This window comes from Clinocottus analis, unplaced genomic scaffold, assembly GCF_023055335.1.
Source record: "Clinocottus analis isolate CAN_PGR_092001 unplaced genomic scaffold, fCliAna1.0.p SCAF_18, whole genome shotgun sequence".
In the NCBI taxonomy this organism is placed as follows: Eukaryota; Metazoa; Chordata; class Actinopteri; order Perciformes; family Cottidae; genus Clinocottus; species Clinocottus analis.
In genome coordinates this window covers 12651538-12669955 of record NW_027175909.1, presented here as the reverse complement: position 1 = coordinate 12669955, position 18418 = coordinate 12651538, and the positions used below count along the sequence as shown (strand labels likewise).

Below are 18418 nucleotides of genomic sequence, written 5' to 3'. Positions count from 1 at the left end.
TGCTGCTTTGTGTCAGTGCAACATGACCTGAAGAAGAGCACTTCAGTGTGGCTCTCAGCTTTTTAACATCTCCAACTGATGCTAGAAACTGGTATTAATGCTTAGTATAGTCTGAAAGGGACAAAGAGGGATATTCAAATAATTCATGGCATGATTCAAAATATGATGTTTTAGCATTCATTTTTTCATCTGCAACTCTAAAACAAAACAGAAAAATAAAAAAAAACCTACCTTAATTTGGCTTAGAAATCATACCTAAATAGTCTTCTTTTAGCGGCTGAATTTTCCAGAATGAGTAAGTGCTTTTTTTTTTTTAAATATCAAAATAATGCAGTGATATTTGTCAGTGTATCCATGGACAGTTGGGCACATTGGAAACAGGAACGACATCATAGCTAATTCAGCATTTTCTTTTTGGGGCAAAGATCTAAACATATAGTTGTAGTGCCTGTTTACGTTTACGATAGTCCCCAAATATTGTAAAATATTAGAATTACATACAAATACGTACATAATGGCACTATTTGGGCTCAGATTGTCCAAACAACATGTTTTTTATATTCCTTGGACACTTGTATTTGTACTGTGGGACATTCTGTGGACAAAATATTTATTATTTAATTAAACAATTTAAAATTCAGTTGTATGAATGACATATTTGTCGTTTAAATGTATTGTCAATTTAATGATGCTGTATATTCTTCATGTTGGATTTATTCAAACACTTACATCTTGAGGATGAGGCGTTTAGGGACATATGAAAACTCTTCACCTCGATTTCAGAAGTAGGGGAAGCTGGTGAGTGACGTGCTTTTTCTTTCACTTCCCTTTATAACAGCTTGACATTTTTTTAAAGATCATAAGACTCAAATAAATAAATGCTGACGGCACCTGACCAAGATAGTGTCACATCCACTTTCTCACATAAATCTAAAAAAAACGCCCTCAGCGGGATTTAAGCGACACACACACACCTTCTGTGCACCCAAAAGGGAGGAATATCAAACCCAATACAAGCTCACCCGGATAGACATCGAAACGTGAGGCCTCGTGATGCATTTCCGGCATGAAATGAGACGGTTGGTTCATAAAATGCAGTGCGGCCATTTAAACCGTCACACACCTTTCAAATCAGATCACGCGGCGCAGGATCAGGCTGGGGTTTAGTCCTGAGGCTGGCAGAGCATCCTCTATCGCACTCTTCTACTGCCCTTCACACTTTCTCTCTCTCTCTTTCTCTGTCAAAGCACTTCAATCACCACAGTAGTTGAGAGTCAGCGGCCACAGCTCCCCGTGCAGTCTGCTGCTCTAATCACCTTGTTCAACAACTCCGGCGGAAAAGAAGCCACGCTCGTCCTCAGTTGGCCACTCTGAAAATCTCCCTCTTTATCCATTTCCTTCTGAAAGTCAGCTTCTTTCTCCCTCAAGTCTCTTGAAGGCCTTCTTTCTCAGCCTCCTCCTGACTTTGTTCCTGTGTGGCATGACGCTCGATCAGTCACAGATGCTGTGAACTTTTGCTTGGCTGGAGACCACGCCGCACTCCGTCTCCCCGGGGTGACCTTAAAAGAGCGCCGAAACGTCAGTGATGAACGTAATGAAATGAGATGGGAGCGACATCAAGGGACTTGGATCTGAGTGTAAATTTTCCAAAGAGTGCTTATGTGTGTAGATTGGGTTCCCACTTGTTGAGTTGCAGAGCCGCACGCCACCGCAGCGCTCCCGATGCTTGGCCACTTAATAAACAGAGAACGGAGTGAAGTCATGAAAAAAAAAAAAAACACAACTAAAAACTGAGCACAAGCTCAGCTCTGTGTCTGACTTTCCATTATAAAACTGCAGATTATTAGCTTTTCCGTTTCACAATGGTATTAACGCGACCTGAAGGCACACAATCATTCAGCTGCGCGAGAAGCTTAGAAAAGGTCAGCTTTGTTCCCTTATTGGTCCACGGTGCTCTACTTATACTTCGGCACCACATCGTCTAATCGTGTCATTTAGTTACGCCTTTGGTCCATGAACCCGCTGGTTGTTGGATGGTGCTCCTAATGCTCTTTGATGCCCTTTAATATTTCATCAACAGGCTGAAAATAGTACATGATAGTATTCTCCCCTTACTTGACTCTACCAACCCGAGCAGGTATCTCTAAGGGAGTCTCACATCTTTCTAAACATGCTCACATTGTTTCTGGTGTAACATCAATATGTTGCTATACATGATTTCTCCTTCATCATTACGTCACAAATAGATATTCGACATTCCTTTATTCGTCCTGCAGTGGGGAGATTTGCAGGATTACAGCAGCAAACTGTAAATATCCGTTTCCTGCTATATTGATGCTCTTAATATCGTACGGTGGACCTTGAGCTGAACACCTCCGGTCAAACAGAAAGGTGGAGGTCAATTACAAGCTCAGACCTGAATAGAGAAGGGCTCTACTTGATAAATGATGGACAACTTGGCTACTACTGCAACCGCAACCGGAGGCAGGAGCAACGCAACAAGCTGTCATTTCAGCAACAGCTCGCCTCCTCCGGCAGGTCTGAAGGAGGCCTCACACATGTGAGAACGACTGGGCCACGCTCACATATTGATCAAGCTCTCATGAGTAATTCATTGTATTTCCAGTCCGTGGCAGAATAAATTAGTCTGCAGAGGTCATTCATCTCTCGGCAGCCATTCTCCAAGGCCTCATTTGCGTATCTCACGAGGCAAACATTAAATAACACAGCTTTAAAATCCCATTAAAACGGCGGTGTTTGATGATAAACCCGACTGTGCCGTTAATGAGGGGACATTCTAATTGATGATTGGCTGCACCAGCTGCATGAAACACCCTTTACAATGAATTTCAAGTCTTAATTAAGCTCTGCTGTACCACACAGGAGGCAGTTAAGATGTAGATTAAAAACGCTTTCACGACCCAGAACCCCACTGGACATCAGAGCGCCTCCACGAGAGGCCGAGACCCCGCAGGGTTTTCATGGACAGAGGACGCCGCCCGCTGGGCCGACCGCCATCGTCTTGCATCGAATACACAGGGGAGAAGCAGACTGTTTCCTCCGCACTCAGACAGAGACGACGAGAGAGACAATTCAGAGGTAGCATTGCTAGGACGGGGGGGTAAATTCCACCTCGACGTGACGGGGATGGTTGGGTGACCTCAGTCCCCCAGCTGCATGAGGTGGATATTGGTCTGAATGCTGCGATAGCGGGTTGACAGTCCGGGACGGGAGACGTCTCAGGTGAGCCGTTATGTGTATAAAGAATCGTGTCATTTTGACAGAAGAGGCCCTGAAGGCCGTCACCGCTGAGCCGTTTTCATTACGTGGACCTGTCCAAGTGGGACACAAACAAAAACTGTGACCTTTAGATGGACTGTGATTAACAAAAAAAACGGTGACAACAATAGCGTTGGGTGAGAACAGCTGACGAACGCGGCCTTCACCAACAACAGCAGCAGCTCTCCTGTGAGCTATTCAGCGGCGCGAATAACGAAGCCACCAGAAAAACCATCAAGCTGGACAAAAAACATTGAGAGCTGCACATTCTCAGTCAGCAGGCCACCGCATGGGAGCGTCGCTTTGTTTGTGTGGTGGCACGTTAGTGGGAAAAAAGGTTTTTGTGGCAGTTGTTGATCGTAGTAGTGTTCAGGTCAAATGTCACGGGGTTGAGACAAACACACTATAGAGGCTGTGAAAAGGCTGAGTTGATGTTTTGGGTGTTTTACAGAGAGTTGGATGTTGGCTTTGCGAGTGTTAATGGTGGTAAGAATGATAAAAACTAATATGAGTATGCAAATAAGAAGAAAGACCAGAGTCTAAATTGGTATACTTTCTAAATATCCATAGTTATGTCAAGAATATCCCTAAACTAAACAATATTTGAGGAAATATTAACCATCCACATGATCAATGAGCTAAATGTTTGATCAATACTGCATCACAAAGGCGGAGGACAGTAAACTAAGCAGTGAACATGAGGAATATTGGTTTAATGATTTCAGGCTTGCAGACAAACTGCAAAACAAATACGAGAAGTTGGTTCATCCAAATGGATATTTTTCATTTGCAGATTACATCTCGGTGGCTTTAGCTCCTGCTAGCCGCGGCCATCTGTCCAGCTAGCCATCTCTGCTTCTTCAACGCTAGCATCGCTCTCCCTGTGACATTTTCACATGCTGTTGCTGGGGATTGTGTATTCATCTATAGTATAAATAATAGTTGTTATGATAAAAGAGATGCCAAGATGAAAGATTACAGTCATAACTCTGTTCTGACCGAATGTGTAGTTGCTGCTCTTTGGCTTTGTGGGGAAGAGGAGTGTGTCAGCGGAAGAGGCGTGAGCCAATATAAGGCGAGGGCACAAACAATGGAACAGTGCACAGCTCAAAGACTGGTATTGATCGTGTGGCCCTTTGATAAATCTCTGACCCAGAATCCATCTCTGGACTCAGCAAAGACTCCACAGTGATGGAGAACGAGACTTAACAGTAATGACACTGCAGCTTGTGTTCGTCCACAGTCCGAAAATTAAAGATTCACTACTTGAACATAAGCCAACACGGAGGAGTGGGACATTTATTATAAATGGGACAGAGGCCGAATTCCTATGAAAGCCAAAAGTAGGCCTTCTGCCATGTTGAAAAAAAACAACTCTGTTTTTGTTCCCACCGATCGAATATGTCGAGCATTTGATATTTAATAAGGCATCAATAACCATGCAGTTGACATTTTGAGTTACAGTATCACATTGACAAAGCACAGGTGTTCCTTATAACATTAACGATGGCTCCGTTGGAGTGCAGCCATCTTTAATGTTATGCACACCTGATGGAGATTACTCTTTTTATAATTAAGGGTTAGTTGATAATAAATGTGTCAGTAATTGTAGCAGCCCTGTTTTTTGCAAGTCAGTATATTTAATAAATACTGGAATATAAAGGGGAAGAAGAATCACTTCCTGGTTACAGCACATCAGTGTGTTGCGTTGACAAAGCAACAGTGTGACCTTTTCTTTCCGGCTTGCAAAATGCAAAATGTATCAAAAATCCAATTTATTGAAAACATTGGATGTAATTGTATTTTTCTCACATTACTAGTTAGACATTTTAAGTGAGTGGTATCAATCTTCTTTTGGCAAGAAAAGAAGTAACTATATTTCACAAAATGTTGAACTATTCGTTTAACTGAACTTTAACCCTAAAATATCATCAGTCTTGATATCATAGCGGCCAAGAGGAACCCACACCGACGCCGTCTTTAGCGTACCTCACCATACAGAACATGGCCTGAACTTGTAAATCATCATGTTGACTGTCATATGAGAGAATATATAACACGAGAAAGCCATTTATGATTACATCTTTCATGAGACACAGCTGAGGAGAGCCGGGACTGAACACTCGTCAAATTTACACCGGACCGATTTAACTATGCTGTTTATGAGCAATCTGCTCAGCGCTGGTTGATGCAGAGGATGTGGGAGTCAGTTCACACCACATACAAAGCATCCGCAGGAAGCCGACTTGAAATGGATTTTAATTAGCAAATAAAGCAGGGGCAAACTACTTTATTTGCACTTGTGGGGATTAAAAAGTATTACTAATGAAGTCAGGGCTCCATTTTGAAGTTATGTTCAGTGGAGTCTCTGAGTTCAGTGAACTGGATGCTTTCTGTTTTTGCCAGCAAAGAACACCTTTAATCACCAAATATGAGGCACACGACCACTTCTCAAAGTTAATACTGAAGCACAGGCTGCTTCAAGGGTACACAACGACCATTTTGACTTGTTTACTCTTCTAAAAATTGGCAATACATATTTAATGTCTCCCCTAAATCGTGGAATATTTAAAGGAAAAGTTTGACATTTTGTGAAATATGCTCATTCTCTCTCTCTTTTCAGAAGGGAAAGTCTGTTAAATATGCAGTGATACCTTGATTAGCTTAGCATTAAGACTGGCCACAAAAACAACGGCTATAAATTGTGTTTTTTTTCACACCTTCTTGCCTTTTTTCGTACGACAGAGACAGAAGGGAGAGAGGGCGAGAGAGAAAGAGAGAGAGTACCAGATAGTCCAGCGATTTCACTCAAATCATTCAGTCAATAAATTAACAATTTAGTTGTCAATAACAACAGCAGTGTATCAGATTTGACATTCAAGTACTTCCCTGCAATACATCTGAACTTTCCCTCTCTTCCTTCTCTGCATTACTCCGCCACCACTCGGCACCTCAGCAAGTCAAGACAAACTCATCAAGTATGTGCACACACCGCTTGACCCACATCTACTGCAGTGTCAATATGTGCAGTCCATTGTTTTCATGCCTCAGAGCTATTAGCATCAGGGGGGAAATTGTACAGCGGGTTGGTGAAGGACAGCTTGGCGTCTTTAGAGGCCGAAACCTGCCGTGGACACAAAGGGACACACGTCACGTCACTGACTTCTGCACAGACAAATTAAGAGTGACATCCCAAAGGCTCACCTCCACCTCCCTCCCCCAGGGGTAGACACTGATGGAGAGGCCTCGACCGTCACTCCTGCTGGGGTCAACTCTGGGACAACCGCCCGGCACTTCATGCTGACTATGAACCTGAGAGAGAGACAATCATGGACACTGGATTAGAGCGATTGAGCTTTAACGGGAGGGAGAGCATCAAATGCAAGTGCAGTTGAAATCAAACACACCCGTCATGCGTCCATATTTACACCTGTAACCTCCATAAGAACATATCCACATCTTCCAGAGGTTAAATAAACAGTGTTTCCACCGCTCAGTAAAACAAGTGCTGAAGCGTGTTACAGAGATACCAACGCACACCTACACATCTTTATTTAAAGCCGCGTCCTCGCTTGCAGCCACATTGAAACCAACATGTACGGACAGCACTGATACAGTCTGGAATATAGTTTATATGTGTTGTGTGTATGAATTATGTTATGGCAATATCACGCGTGTTGTGGCATCAGTAAAACATATCATGAACAGCGTCATGAGAATACTGCATTACACACAAAAAGGCTACACACTCAAACAGACCCATTAAATCCATGATGACCTCCGTCATCAGAGTCATTCGAGTCATCGGAGACGAGGCTGTGCACATCTCTCCCGTGTCACACTGGACGACACTCACTGCACACGCGCGCAGATACAAATGTGTGTGTGCTCAGACAGCTTTTTGTCCTTTTTACAAACACACACACACAAGAGCCTTTATCCAATTGGAATAATTGTAATTGTGTCGTCTCTGATAATGGGATCTCTGTCAGTGATAGCAGGAATAACAGAAGGCATAATGTGGTCGGACACAATAATAGCAACTTACGTGAAGAGCTGGACAGTCGCTAGTGAAGTACATTTACTCAAGTATTATCCTCAAGTAAGTCAAATTATTCCATATTTGCGCTTTAATATTTTATGCTACGTTATACTTCTACCTCACTACATTTCAGAGGGAAATATCGTATGACATCAAAACATTTTTTTTTTAAATAAAAAACGTTACTGATGTCTATGAGTTGATATTTCCTTTCTAAATTTCTAAGTTGGTTCATTTTAAATAACTGCCATGCATAGTTGTGTGACAGATCTTTTTTCTTATTTCGTCAACGATGCAATAGGATAATATTATCACCGTACATCAGTAACATGGGACATTCATTCTGCAGAACAAGTACTACATTTAGCTGATATTACTTTTACTGAGGGAATAAAGGATGTGAGACTTTCTTCCACCACTTCACCTGTGTGATGTAATCCAGTCTAAAAGTCTCTTATGTTATATTTCTGTAAGACTGTATCAAAAAGCTGTTAATTAAACTGGTTATTTCAGGTGTTAAGCTTGTGCTGCAGGACCTGAGGAGATTATATGGTTCAGATATTGTGTCTATCTGTTCTATATGCACTACAGTGAGTGTACATAAATCACACACCGGAGCACAAACATCCTCATAAACCACAAAATCAATAACCCTAAATCTAAAAAGTGATCTCGCAGAAAGGCTCGGCGATCACCTTCCGACCTCCGTCAATGTTAGATCCACTTATTGAATTAATTTCAGGCGAATGGTTGAGAGATGACATTTGTATTGCTGAGAAAACAAATGTTGCGCTAACAGAATTAGCTGATGATGGATTGGACATTTCTGTTCGCTGACCTCTGCTCTGCAGCCGAAGGCGGGGTCCTCCATCACGCTGTAGTCCATCGGGTTGGGCTTTCTGTGGAGACAGCAAAAAAAATACACTCATCATCATCATCATCATCATCATCAACAGCAGAAGATGCAGCAAGAAAGAGTGATAATTGTCGGCAGAACTCACACAAAGGAGCATTTTTCCTTGTATAAAGCCAGAGTGCAGACAGCGACGCCGGCCACAAGCAGCAGCAGGCCGATGGCGATGCCGACATACACGGAGACTAAACAAGAGGGGTGGACATTTAATTCCTGCACAGAGAACCTTTTATGGACTGCAGAGACATTAACAGGGTTTGCAAAGACATAGTAAATAAATACAGGTTGGACAGTTTAATAGAGTGGGGAGGCAGGTCTTTACTACCCAGCTGTGTGTCTTCTGGTTTGGGTGTCGGGGTGGAGAGCGATGGCTTCTCCTTCACGTGGCAACGGTTGCCGGTCCATCCGGGATAACACCTGCCGTCAGACACCAAGAAACAGTAGACAGATATGACGCCGATGCTGCGGCAACGTGTTGCGGCAACGTGTTGCCGCAACATGCTGCGCGGACAAAAGTGACGGTATCAATCCCAGTATATAGCTTCTTATAGGTTTGGGCGGGTTATTGTCAGTTTAATTCAAAGTGCTTTATTGATGTGAATGTTAAAGAAGACAATATTGCCAAAGCATTGAAGTAACAACAGTACAATTAGCTAAAAGAAAAGGAAACAGTTGTGTTTCTTCACACAATAAAATGTATTAGTTTCTTGATACAACAAAATGAAATAGGACTCTGTGTGTGTGTGTGTGTGTGTGTGTGTGTGTTATCTGTCATTTTCAGCTCATTGATTGGTCGCTCTCCCTTGTATTCTCATTTAGATGCTTTTTTTTAGACACAAATTCACCAGAGGGGTCTTGACACACATCAACGATTTTGTAGAACAAAATGGTAAGCTCTCTTGATCTTGTTCTGAAGACATTATTTCAGATATTTAATCAAAAAGCCCCTCGACTTCCAGACAAGCGAACTGGGAGCATGCCAACTCCTTTCTGGGTTTCAGGACTCATTCCTGCAGCACTCTGTTATATTTATAGTCCAACCAGCTAATAAAGATCAGCCGCACACCTATTTGTGTGTGTGTGTGTGTGTGTGTGTGTGTGTGTGTGTTTTCCTCATAAACATTAAGGTGGTTATTTTCGTTTCAAATAAATCACAATTGCTATTTTTTTCCAAATAAGCTGCTCTACTTCAAATCCTTTCCACGTACTAGTGCTGGTTGCAGATAATTGCTTTTTTTTGTTGACAATAAGAAAAGAATAGAACAAAACCATATCATTTTAAATGTGTGTAAAATGATAAAAGATCAACAAAACAATAAGCTGTACTAAGTAAAGTACAGGAAGCACAATCTCCATTAACCAGGATACATTTTTACTCTCAAACAAAACAAACATCACTATCATGACAAAGAGGTCAAGATCTATCTGCTGCTCGTCCAGCATGGAAAAAAAAAACAGCTAATTGAAAATAGTTTTGCGCGTCTGGTGAGCTTCATCTCTGGGAAAGAGACTAAGCTATTCTCCTCTCGACCGGAGACTCCAGTCCAAGTCAACATCTGTTCAGTATCAGCTTGATTTCTGCGCAACGTTGAGCTTCTAATGCAAAACACACAGCTCTCAGCGACGCCAGGCTGCTTCATTATCATTCAGAGGGGTTCAGGGTACATATTGTGTGACGGTCGGGCCATGGCAGAGGGGACATCCCTGGCCTGGTTCCCCGGTGGACCCCGCTCAACAGAGTGGGGGAGACGTGATGCAAATACTGAGGCAGACGTGCCCTCATATGCTGGCCTGTGGGTTCTGCCACAGCGGGGCTGTTATCAATGCTGGAACAGCTACTGGAGCTCCACAGCACACTTTACATTGAATGACGGCAGTTAAGGTCCTGTTGCAGAATGAGAGGAGGCGGCGGAGGCGGAGCTGTGTTGGGGGATGTTGGACAGCACGAGGAGGCTGAATGAGACAATGAGAGCAGTGAAATATCTTCAAGCTGCAGAAACTAAAAGTGTTCAAAGTCCAACTCAAGTCACATCCTTTTTGCCGTCCAAATGACCATTTAGCTCTATCCCCATCGCTATCCATCTCTCTACAGCTATCTCCTTTCATCGAGATCCATTTCTAAAGACAGACGGACAGATAGATGAAGATAAATGTGTTTGTTTTTTTTGTTCCATCCTTTTGCAGTTCCAATAATACGACACTTGCATTGCAGACACATTGTGCAGTTGGTGATGTGAATCCATCCCCGTCCAGTCTGTGGAAAAAGCCACCTCCGGAGACGGAGATGGAGAAATGTGAATCTGTCAGAGACGATTCAGTGGGGCATAAATGATGTTAGCAGACCCAGCAGCAAGTCTCATAATTGCATTCTCACTTTTAAAATGAAATATCTCCTTTTGGATAGTCAAAGCTGCTGATGCAGACAACTAGATTAATAAGGTCCCCAGAAAGAAAAAAAAACACCTCCAACAGAGGGACCGCAGTGTCCGTCTGGAGTTTTTTTGTGGTTCCCCCACTAAGACCGTTGGTAGCGAAGGCCGTGTTTAAATATTGACCAGAAGAATCCATCAGCGATTCCCAGGAATCCCTGTGCTGGTGGATAAATGAGGGCACAACCACCATGGTTAAGCTGGAGGGGATAAGCAGATTCCCACATGCTTGGTGGAGCGTATCTTTTCCATGGAAAGAAACAAGACTGATAGGATTTCCATGTTTTATGTCTCACAAAGAGAGATAAAGGATGGGAGTAGTGGGGCCGACCGACATGATACTTATCTTTGTTTGTGCGTGTTTATAAGCGTGACAGACTGTGTTGCTGTGTTTATTTGTGTGAGGGGGAAGTTGTACTTACATGCAAACAGGCCCGCGATTCTCCACAAGGCATGAGCCATGATCCAGGCAATACAGCGGAGGACAATCTGCAAATCACACGCAAATGACTGATCGTCACTGCTAAGAATCGTATCAAAAAAATACACACAAAAAGAAATCCTCTAAAGGTTTTCCTCTGATGAGAGCTGTCATCCATTTCCCTCTTTTAACAGGAAACAGACGTCCACTCGAGCTCTGAAGATGAAATCAGTGAATTATGTTGAGGAGGACACGGTGCAGTGCACTGAACATCAACCTCTGCAGAGAGCATCAGCATGTACATTATGCCACTTAAATACATGTTTTTTTCTTTCATCTTGTACATCTGATGATGAACATTCTTCTCTCCACAGGTTATCAGGGTTGTTCAATAATCGTCATGTTTGAAGCCCTCGAGTCCCGTTGAACCTCCATATAGTCTATCTATGGTCTGGCAGTGAATGCAGGCTATATGTGAGGTTTGGTCTTATTCCTAAAAACCCAGGAAGGCAGAGGTTTTAATGGATTTTGGCAGCTCGCAGCAACCATTGAGGTGTGCTCTGAAAACTAAAAAGCCGGGCTTGAAATGTCCTGGGAGTCACCGCTCCGGCTGGAAATGAGCAGACATGAACAAAGTTTTACTTCAGTCAAAACTGAGTGGTAATTCCTGAAAGTATAATATGGAGAAAGAAGAAAGGTATGTAATACATTAAATAGCTAAATCTATGCATTATAAATGATTGTGTTGCTTGTGAACCAGATTGGAGAACCAACTTAAGAACCCAAAAGTCCAAACCACATGGACTGGATGATAACAGGTGAAACAAAAGATGGACGACGCCCTCCATCTCTAAAAATCGAAGGGCTTCTTCTGACAAGCCTGAGCTTCAAGGTCCGCCCGGGTTCAAAGCCTGAAAGTGGAAGGTATGTGAAAAACGTTACCATGGCAGCTAGATTCATCCGAGTGAAAAGGCAGACAGTCTGCAGAGCCGTCGCAGCGCTCCTGGAGTGGGATGCAGCCACGCCAACTTTCACACACCAGTTCTCCCAGCTCACACTGCAGCAGAGCTGGTGGGGAAAAAAAAGAAGAGGCAGAAATACAGATATTGGTTAAATATGTCGAGTCAGGGAAGGTGTTCACAGATCACTATGAGCGTTACCAGAAGAGTTTACTGAAAACAGACGATTTAGTGCGATTTACTGACATATACTTTGTGTATTTTCTGTATTTACTAGGGGTCGGGGAAAAAATCGATACAGCATAGTATCACGATATTTTGCGTGGCGATATTGTATCGATACACGGAAGCCAAGTTATCGATCCTTTATGTAATCAATTCTAAACTTTTTGGTCCTGGAATAACAAAATCAATTTATTTTTTGTTGACAAAGTTTTCCTTTGGGGACAATTTGCGGAGTATACATCGCAATACTCAACGTATCGCGCAGCATCGTGATAATATCGTATCGGGACTTAAGTATCGTGACAATATCGTATCGTGGGACCTCTGGTGATTCACATCCCTAGTATTTACATGCTGCAAATTACTCTTCTACCTCCAAAAAAAGCCAACAAAGACAGAGACACAGATGCTTACGGCAGCTGTTCTCGTCCTCTCCATCAGGGCAGTCCGGGACGCCGTCACAGCGCAGTATGGAGGGGACGCAGGTATCATTCAAACACTGGAAGTGTCCAACAGCACAGCGGTCCTGAGGAGGAAGAGTGCCGGGAGCCATCGTGGGACAAAACTCTTCATCGGACTGGTCGGCACAGTCCAGCTCTCCGTCACACCTCCAGCTCTCCGGGATACACTGATAGGAGTACATGCACTGGTACTGCTCCACACCACAGGTCAGAGGCTGGGGAGTCGCTTGTCCTGAAGCATATCACAGGAAGGATGCATGCACATCAATACACATGCATGCAGAGAGCTTAACACACCTGAAATACACTTTTCCTAAAAATTGATTTTAGAGTACACACAGCCAGCGTCCTTTGGTGGGAAAGAAACAGCGAGGTATGCTAATGGGCTTCAGAAAGTCAAGCGTTTCACGGGGTGAAGGGAGAGCGGCTGGGTGGCAGTGATGAAACAACACGATGTAAATGTAATTGCTTTTCCCCTCCATTGCCCTCTGTGCCATCCCTCGGCGCCAACCCGGTCCCCGCAGTGAATTTATATGGACCTACAAGGCAACAGGGTCCATTTACTCACTCCACTCCCCCCCGAGGGTGCACACAATTTATACGGAAACGGAGCAGAGGAGCATGGATGTTAGTGGACAGGAGGAAATGGGAGAAGGTGAAAATCGGTGGGAATTGCATGAAAAATGAGCTGAAAGGAGAAGAAACCAAGCGGCGGAGCAGAGGGAGACATAAAGCTACTACCTTCCACCATGCACTCTGCAGTGTAGGAGATGTCGTCCAAGGCGATGTCTGTCCACATGTCTCCGCCCGCCTCCGCCTGGAAGGTCACTCTGTAAGGTCGTGGGTTGGACAGGATGACATTTGCGTATGTCCACTGTTTGCCATGGTTTCCAGTGGCTGCCCACAGGAGCAGACTGGTGCCACTGGGTCCAACAGTGTAGACCTGGGGAGGCGCAAACCCACATGGAGGTTTTTTTAAACAGTTTTTCTAAAGTTTTTCGAAATACATAATTTGTGATTAAATCATCCGAGTCTCCCCAAGTGAATTTGAAAGATTTTGATTTAATAATTTATATTCCTTTTTTTTTTTTTTTAAAGTTTGAAGTGAACAACACAATGATTCAAGAAATATGTAAATCCCTTATAAAGCATAGCTATTGATTTGAACACTTAATTAATTAGTTAATTCAACTTCTGATAACGACTGCACCTGAAAGAAGAACATAACATTCATTCATACCGCTATGAAAAAACTCAAGAAGTATTGATAATACAACTTGCATTATCCCATTTCCCCCACGTCTCTTTTGGACTTTATATTTTGGTTGTTGCTGAATTGTTTCTCTTGTAAAGCACTTTGAGCTACATATTATATTATGAAATGAGCAATATAACTAAAGGGTTTTATTTTGTATTATTGTGTTATTAGCACTAGTGCCATTTTACGTCATAGCACATCTAGTGTGCCGGTTGCCTCCATGGCATTTTTGGCATTTTTCCAGCGCACATCAAACCCAATTATACTTTGTTGTCCTGAAATTAACACACAGCTAACAAAGACAGCTAACAAAGACAGCTAAAAAAGACACGAACAGATGGATACAAGGATCAGGTTTGTGAGGTGACACACTTTGATGGATTATTTCCTGTCAGGGAGACTTTCTTTTCTTCCTATGGGTATCAGCTGATTGACAGTAAGCAGAGTGTGATGTAGTGAGAGGTGCAGTAAAATGGAAAAGACATCTCTGTCAAAACCAAATTAAGCCTTCAGGTTGACTGTGACGGATCATTACCGCAAATAACATTAAAAAAAAACTAAAAAAAAAAACGTCTCGATGTCTGGCACAAACAAACACTTTGAATTATTTATGGAAATGTGGCTCAGATGAATCCACCTTCAGCGTTCCCATCTTGTCTGAGCCGTGCATGTAGAACCAGAAGCGCAGGTGGCATCGGCCGATACTGGCTGGAAACGAACCCCTGGTTGTCACAGTGGCGACGTCCCCCTCCCTCTGAGTGGCTGAGAGTATGTACAGGAAGTTCCCACCACCACCTTTGGAGATAAATACAGACACACGTCACATTTGTGGTATATTTATGTGTAGTTTGAGTAATATAGCTGTGTGATGAATGGCAAAGATTCAAGCATTCAGCTGCAGCTGCAGGCAAACAATCAATCCAATAACGTTCATTTGTAGCATCCATGCTGTTGTGAAATGTTGAAGCCTGCAGACAAGAGCTGCAGAGTGCTTCTTCAGCTCGGCATACGACTGAGGCCAGAACAAGGTGGGAGCTTTCCACGTGAGTTAAAGGGATTTAGGACCATCGCGGCACAGCAAACTCTGCCCACACACACACACAATCCTGGATTACTCATAAAAAAAAGAAACACAGAGAAGAAGTAAAACAAAAACACAGATACTAAGCCAAAAATAGAAATGTTGTGTACGCGTTCAGATGTTAACATCGTATAAAAATGCATCCAAGTGATGTCTGCAGAGTCACATGAGGCTCCTTTTCACTGTCTGTCTCTCTCGTGAGCATATGTGTGCTACAGATGGCCGGGTTTATTGATCCACTGTGCGGTGAGATCATAGGTTGACAGATCCTCTGACACAGCCTCCAGTGTCCAGAGTCATCTCTCAGCTCAATAAACCCGACTGGCCAATCAGAAGTGAGAGTGGACTCCACAACTCACCCGCAGCCAAAACACGGAGGCATTAGAGCGCCACTGTGGGATCTGTTTGTTCAGGAAATCAGTTAATAGGGAAAAAACACAGCTGGTACAAATATATTGGAGGATATGATGACTTGGATACACGATACTACTGCCAGTACACTGAAACAATTATGAAAACTAAGCTCCTCGTTATTATATTACATTATCTCAACATTTCCGACTGGGTTTATGTTGCTTCCCCTACAAGCTGCCGGCTGGGTCTTAACCCTCTAATATCCCAAACCACATCGCAATATCAGTCAAAGATAATCGCTATTGGATATTTTTGTTCATCCCGAGCCATAAATCTACTACTGTCTCTCCGCGAAGTCGAGCAAAAATGTTTCCCCTCAAATGAACTCCTTCCAAAAACTCTAATAAGATTTTTCATTATTTTCATGCTGCTATCGTCTCCTTATCAAGGTCAACCTTTTCAAACAAACCCCACACAACAACAGCATCAACAAACAAAAGGAGCCACTGACAGCCAAGATGCAAAACAATAATTAATGAATGCTAATTTCAAAGTCACATGGAAATGAAGTGTACATTGCGGCGTATTGACGAGTGTAGCCTCAACGCCATTGAGGTGATTCAAACTCTTAGATTAATTTTGTATTAATTAGTCACAAAAAAACTGTTTTGATACAGCAGCATCGCTGTACACAAGATAAACAACCAGTCCAATACTGTGAAGCTCAGCTCGACTCGGGCTGACGTTGATCAGGATGTATTATTAACCCCGCCTTCATGATCCTATCGGAGGCTCCGATTTCCCAAGTGTCAGGCTGTAATTACAAAGGCGCCGCACTGAGCGCTGAAAACATGGAGGATGCAAGAAGGTGTTTGTTTTTCATTTTGGATGAATGTTTCTTTTTTTGACGGCAATAGAAATCTTCCATTAAAAAACAAGACAGAAAGCGAACGCATGCTGTGAGTTTTGAACGCAAGCGGGATCCTTAGTGGGAATTTATAGCGGCGTGTTGGCAAGTGCTCGTTCTGCAATGATGAAGAGGTCAAAGGTTCGAAAAACTCAGACTCGTGTGTCGAAATCTTTTCTAAAGCTGCCACTTGCTGTTAAAACCTGAATGGGAGAAACATGTAATGTGGCGAGACTCAGGGAAGAGAAGCACTTTGGTTAAGGTCAAGGAGAGATCGCAAGTCAATTAAGTTGTGTCTGTTGCTTCATATCACTTTTGACTTTTCCACATTTAACCAAGTTGAGTCCATCCAAACACAAGCATAAGTAACTTTAGCTGCTTTGAATGGAAAAAGCGGATACATATACTAAACAATACTTTGGGTGGCATTATGTTTCTTTCGTGAAGTATTTCTGTCAGAAAATATGTCGGATATGATGTATAATCCTACAGAAGAACAATGTCATCAGTGGTTGAATCCCCAAATCGTCACATGTTTAGGTTTAAGTGACAAAGGGCAATAGTGACTCAACCCCAAAACAAAGAGGGAGGTCGGTTGCCATCATCATCGAGACACAGATTGACGTAGAGATGGTGTTGCTGTGGATGTTCGGGTTAACAAAGCGGCTGCCAGAGAACACTGCGGTTTGCTTCCTTTGGTTTCTTGAACTATGACTGCAGTTCATTCCCTGACATGAGCCACATGGTTATTATTGTAACCATGAAGACTCTCAAAACCTTAACAAAATAGTAATTTTAACACAAAACACAACGTTTTCCTCACGTTGCGTTTGTGACATCATGTAAACCTGCTGATAGACGCATCAAATCTCATGTCGCATATTAAATAATTGCTGGACGGACAACGTGTTCTGTTGTTTGGTTCGGCGGACTCGTTGTTTATCTCAGAGATAGAGATATTAGTACTGACCAGGACTGTGGTCGGCCTGAGGCCCAGCGCCTGGTGTCTCACTCCGATAACCGATCCTCCAATCAAAGTCATCATCAGCGTCCTGAGAGAGCTGGCAGGTGTCTTCCCACTGGTTTTCATCCATGTTGAAATTACAAGCGCCTGGCAAATTACGTATGTCCTCTATGAGAGAGAGAGAGAGAGAGAGAGAGAGACGGGAGAAAAGAATAGTTGTTTTTCTGCTCTACAATAATGACTCACTCCTACTGTAATTCCAAATGAACCCATTTCCCATTTCCTACTCACCGCAGTCCATCTCATCGGATCCGTCAGCACAGTCGGCCTTGTTGTCGCACACCAGGTGGGACTCCATGCAGTGGCCGCTGCGACACACAAAGTCTGTGACTGCGGGGCAACTGTGAGGCTCCACCACGTCTAACAACACACGCAGACGAAAACAGATCGGAGGGAGAAACAATTATCATTCATGTTCATATTCTACATCAGGTCATTTTATTGTCATCTTTTTTTCTTTTTTTTTTAGGACCGACACCTCTAGACAGAAAACGATTTCCCCTTTTTCCATTCAGATCAATCAAAACGCAGCTTGAGGGGGAAACGCGACGACGAACAACCACCGTGTCTTATTAAAACTTCCTGTTCTCTGCACCAAAGGACACGAGCGGCGGAGAAGACAGTAAACAAAAGCAGACAAAGGCCTGTCACGGGAATCAAAGCCTCCTCCAGCACCGCCTCGTTTGAGACAGAACAGAGAGGGAGGAGAGGAGATCAGGTGGAGCAGAGACACACACACACACACACACACACACACACACACACACACATAAGGACATTGCAATATGTGGAGGGTTTAAACGTCAGAAAAGCAGCGACATTAAATGATGAATGAAATGAGTAAATATTTGAACTTAATTCCAGGAGTTCAAGCGTTTTTAATAACACCACAGAGTACGCTGGAAACCCATTTCAGCATGTATTTAGAGTCGATGGAAGTTGTTATAGGCGATAGATTCTTTCCCATTGCCAGTAGACGAAGAGGCTTTTCGCTTTTTTTGTCGACACAAACCCGCTGGAAAAAATAAATAGTGAAATTGTTACGGTGGTTGCTTCATTTTTATT

The 18418-nt window shown here is 43.1% G+C and overlaps 1 protein-coding gene across 1 annotated transcript in view; it reads right to left on the bottom strand.

Moving 5' to 3' along the window:
* Positions 1-6319: 6319 nt before the first annotated feature.
* malrd1 (MAM and LDL receptor class A domain containing 1) overlaps positions 6320-18418 on the bottom strand; it is a 45424-nt gene continuing 33325 nt past the window's right edge. Inside the window, exons 22-33 of the mRNA XM_068582172.1 lie at positions 17585-17713; positions 17300-17461; positions 14625-14782; positions 13471-13672; positions 12683-12961; positions 12027-12152; positions 11086-11152; positions 8560-8651; positions 8323-8419; positions 8160-8220; positions 6484-6591; positions 6320-6403 (exon numbers count right to left, since the gene is read on the bottom strand). Coding sequence (XP_068438273.1) covers positions 6320-6403; positions 6484-6591; positions 8160-8220; positions 8323-8419; positions 8560-8651; positions 11086-11152; positions 12027-12152; positions 12683-12961; positions 13471-13672; positions 14625-14782; positions 17300-17461; positions 17585-17713 — 1565 coding nt within the window. The remainder of the gene's footprint in view (positions 6404-6483; positions 6592-8159; positions 8221-8322; positions 8420-8559; positions 8652-11085; positions 11153-12026; positions 12153-12682; positions 12962-13470; positions 13673-14624; positions 14783-17299; positions 17462-17584; positions 17714-18418) is intronic.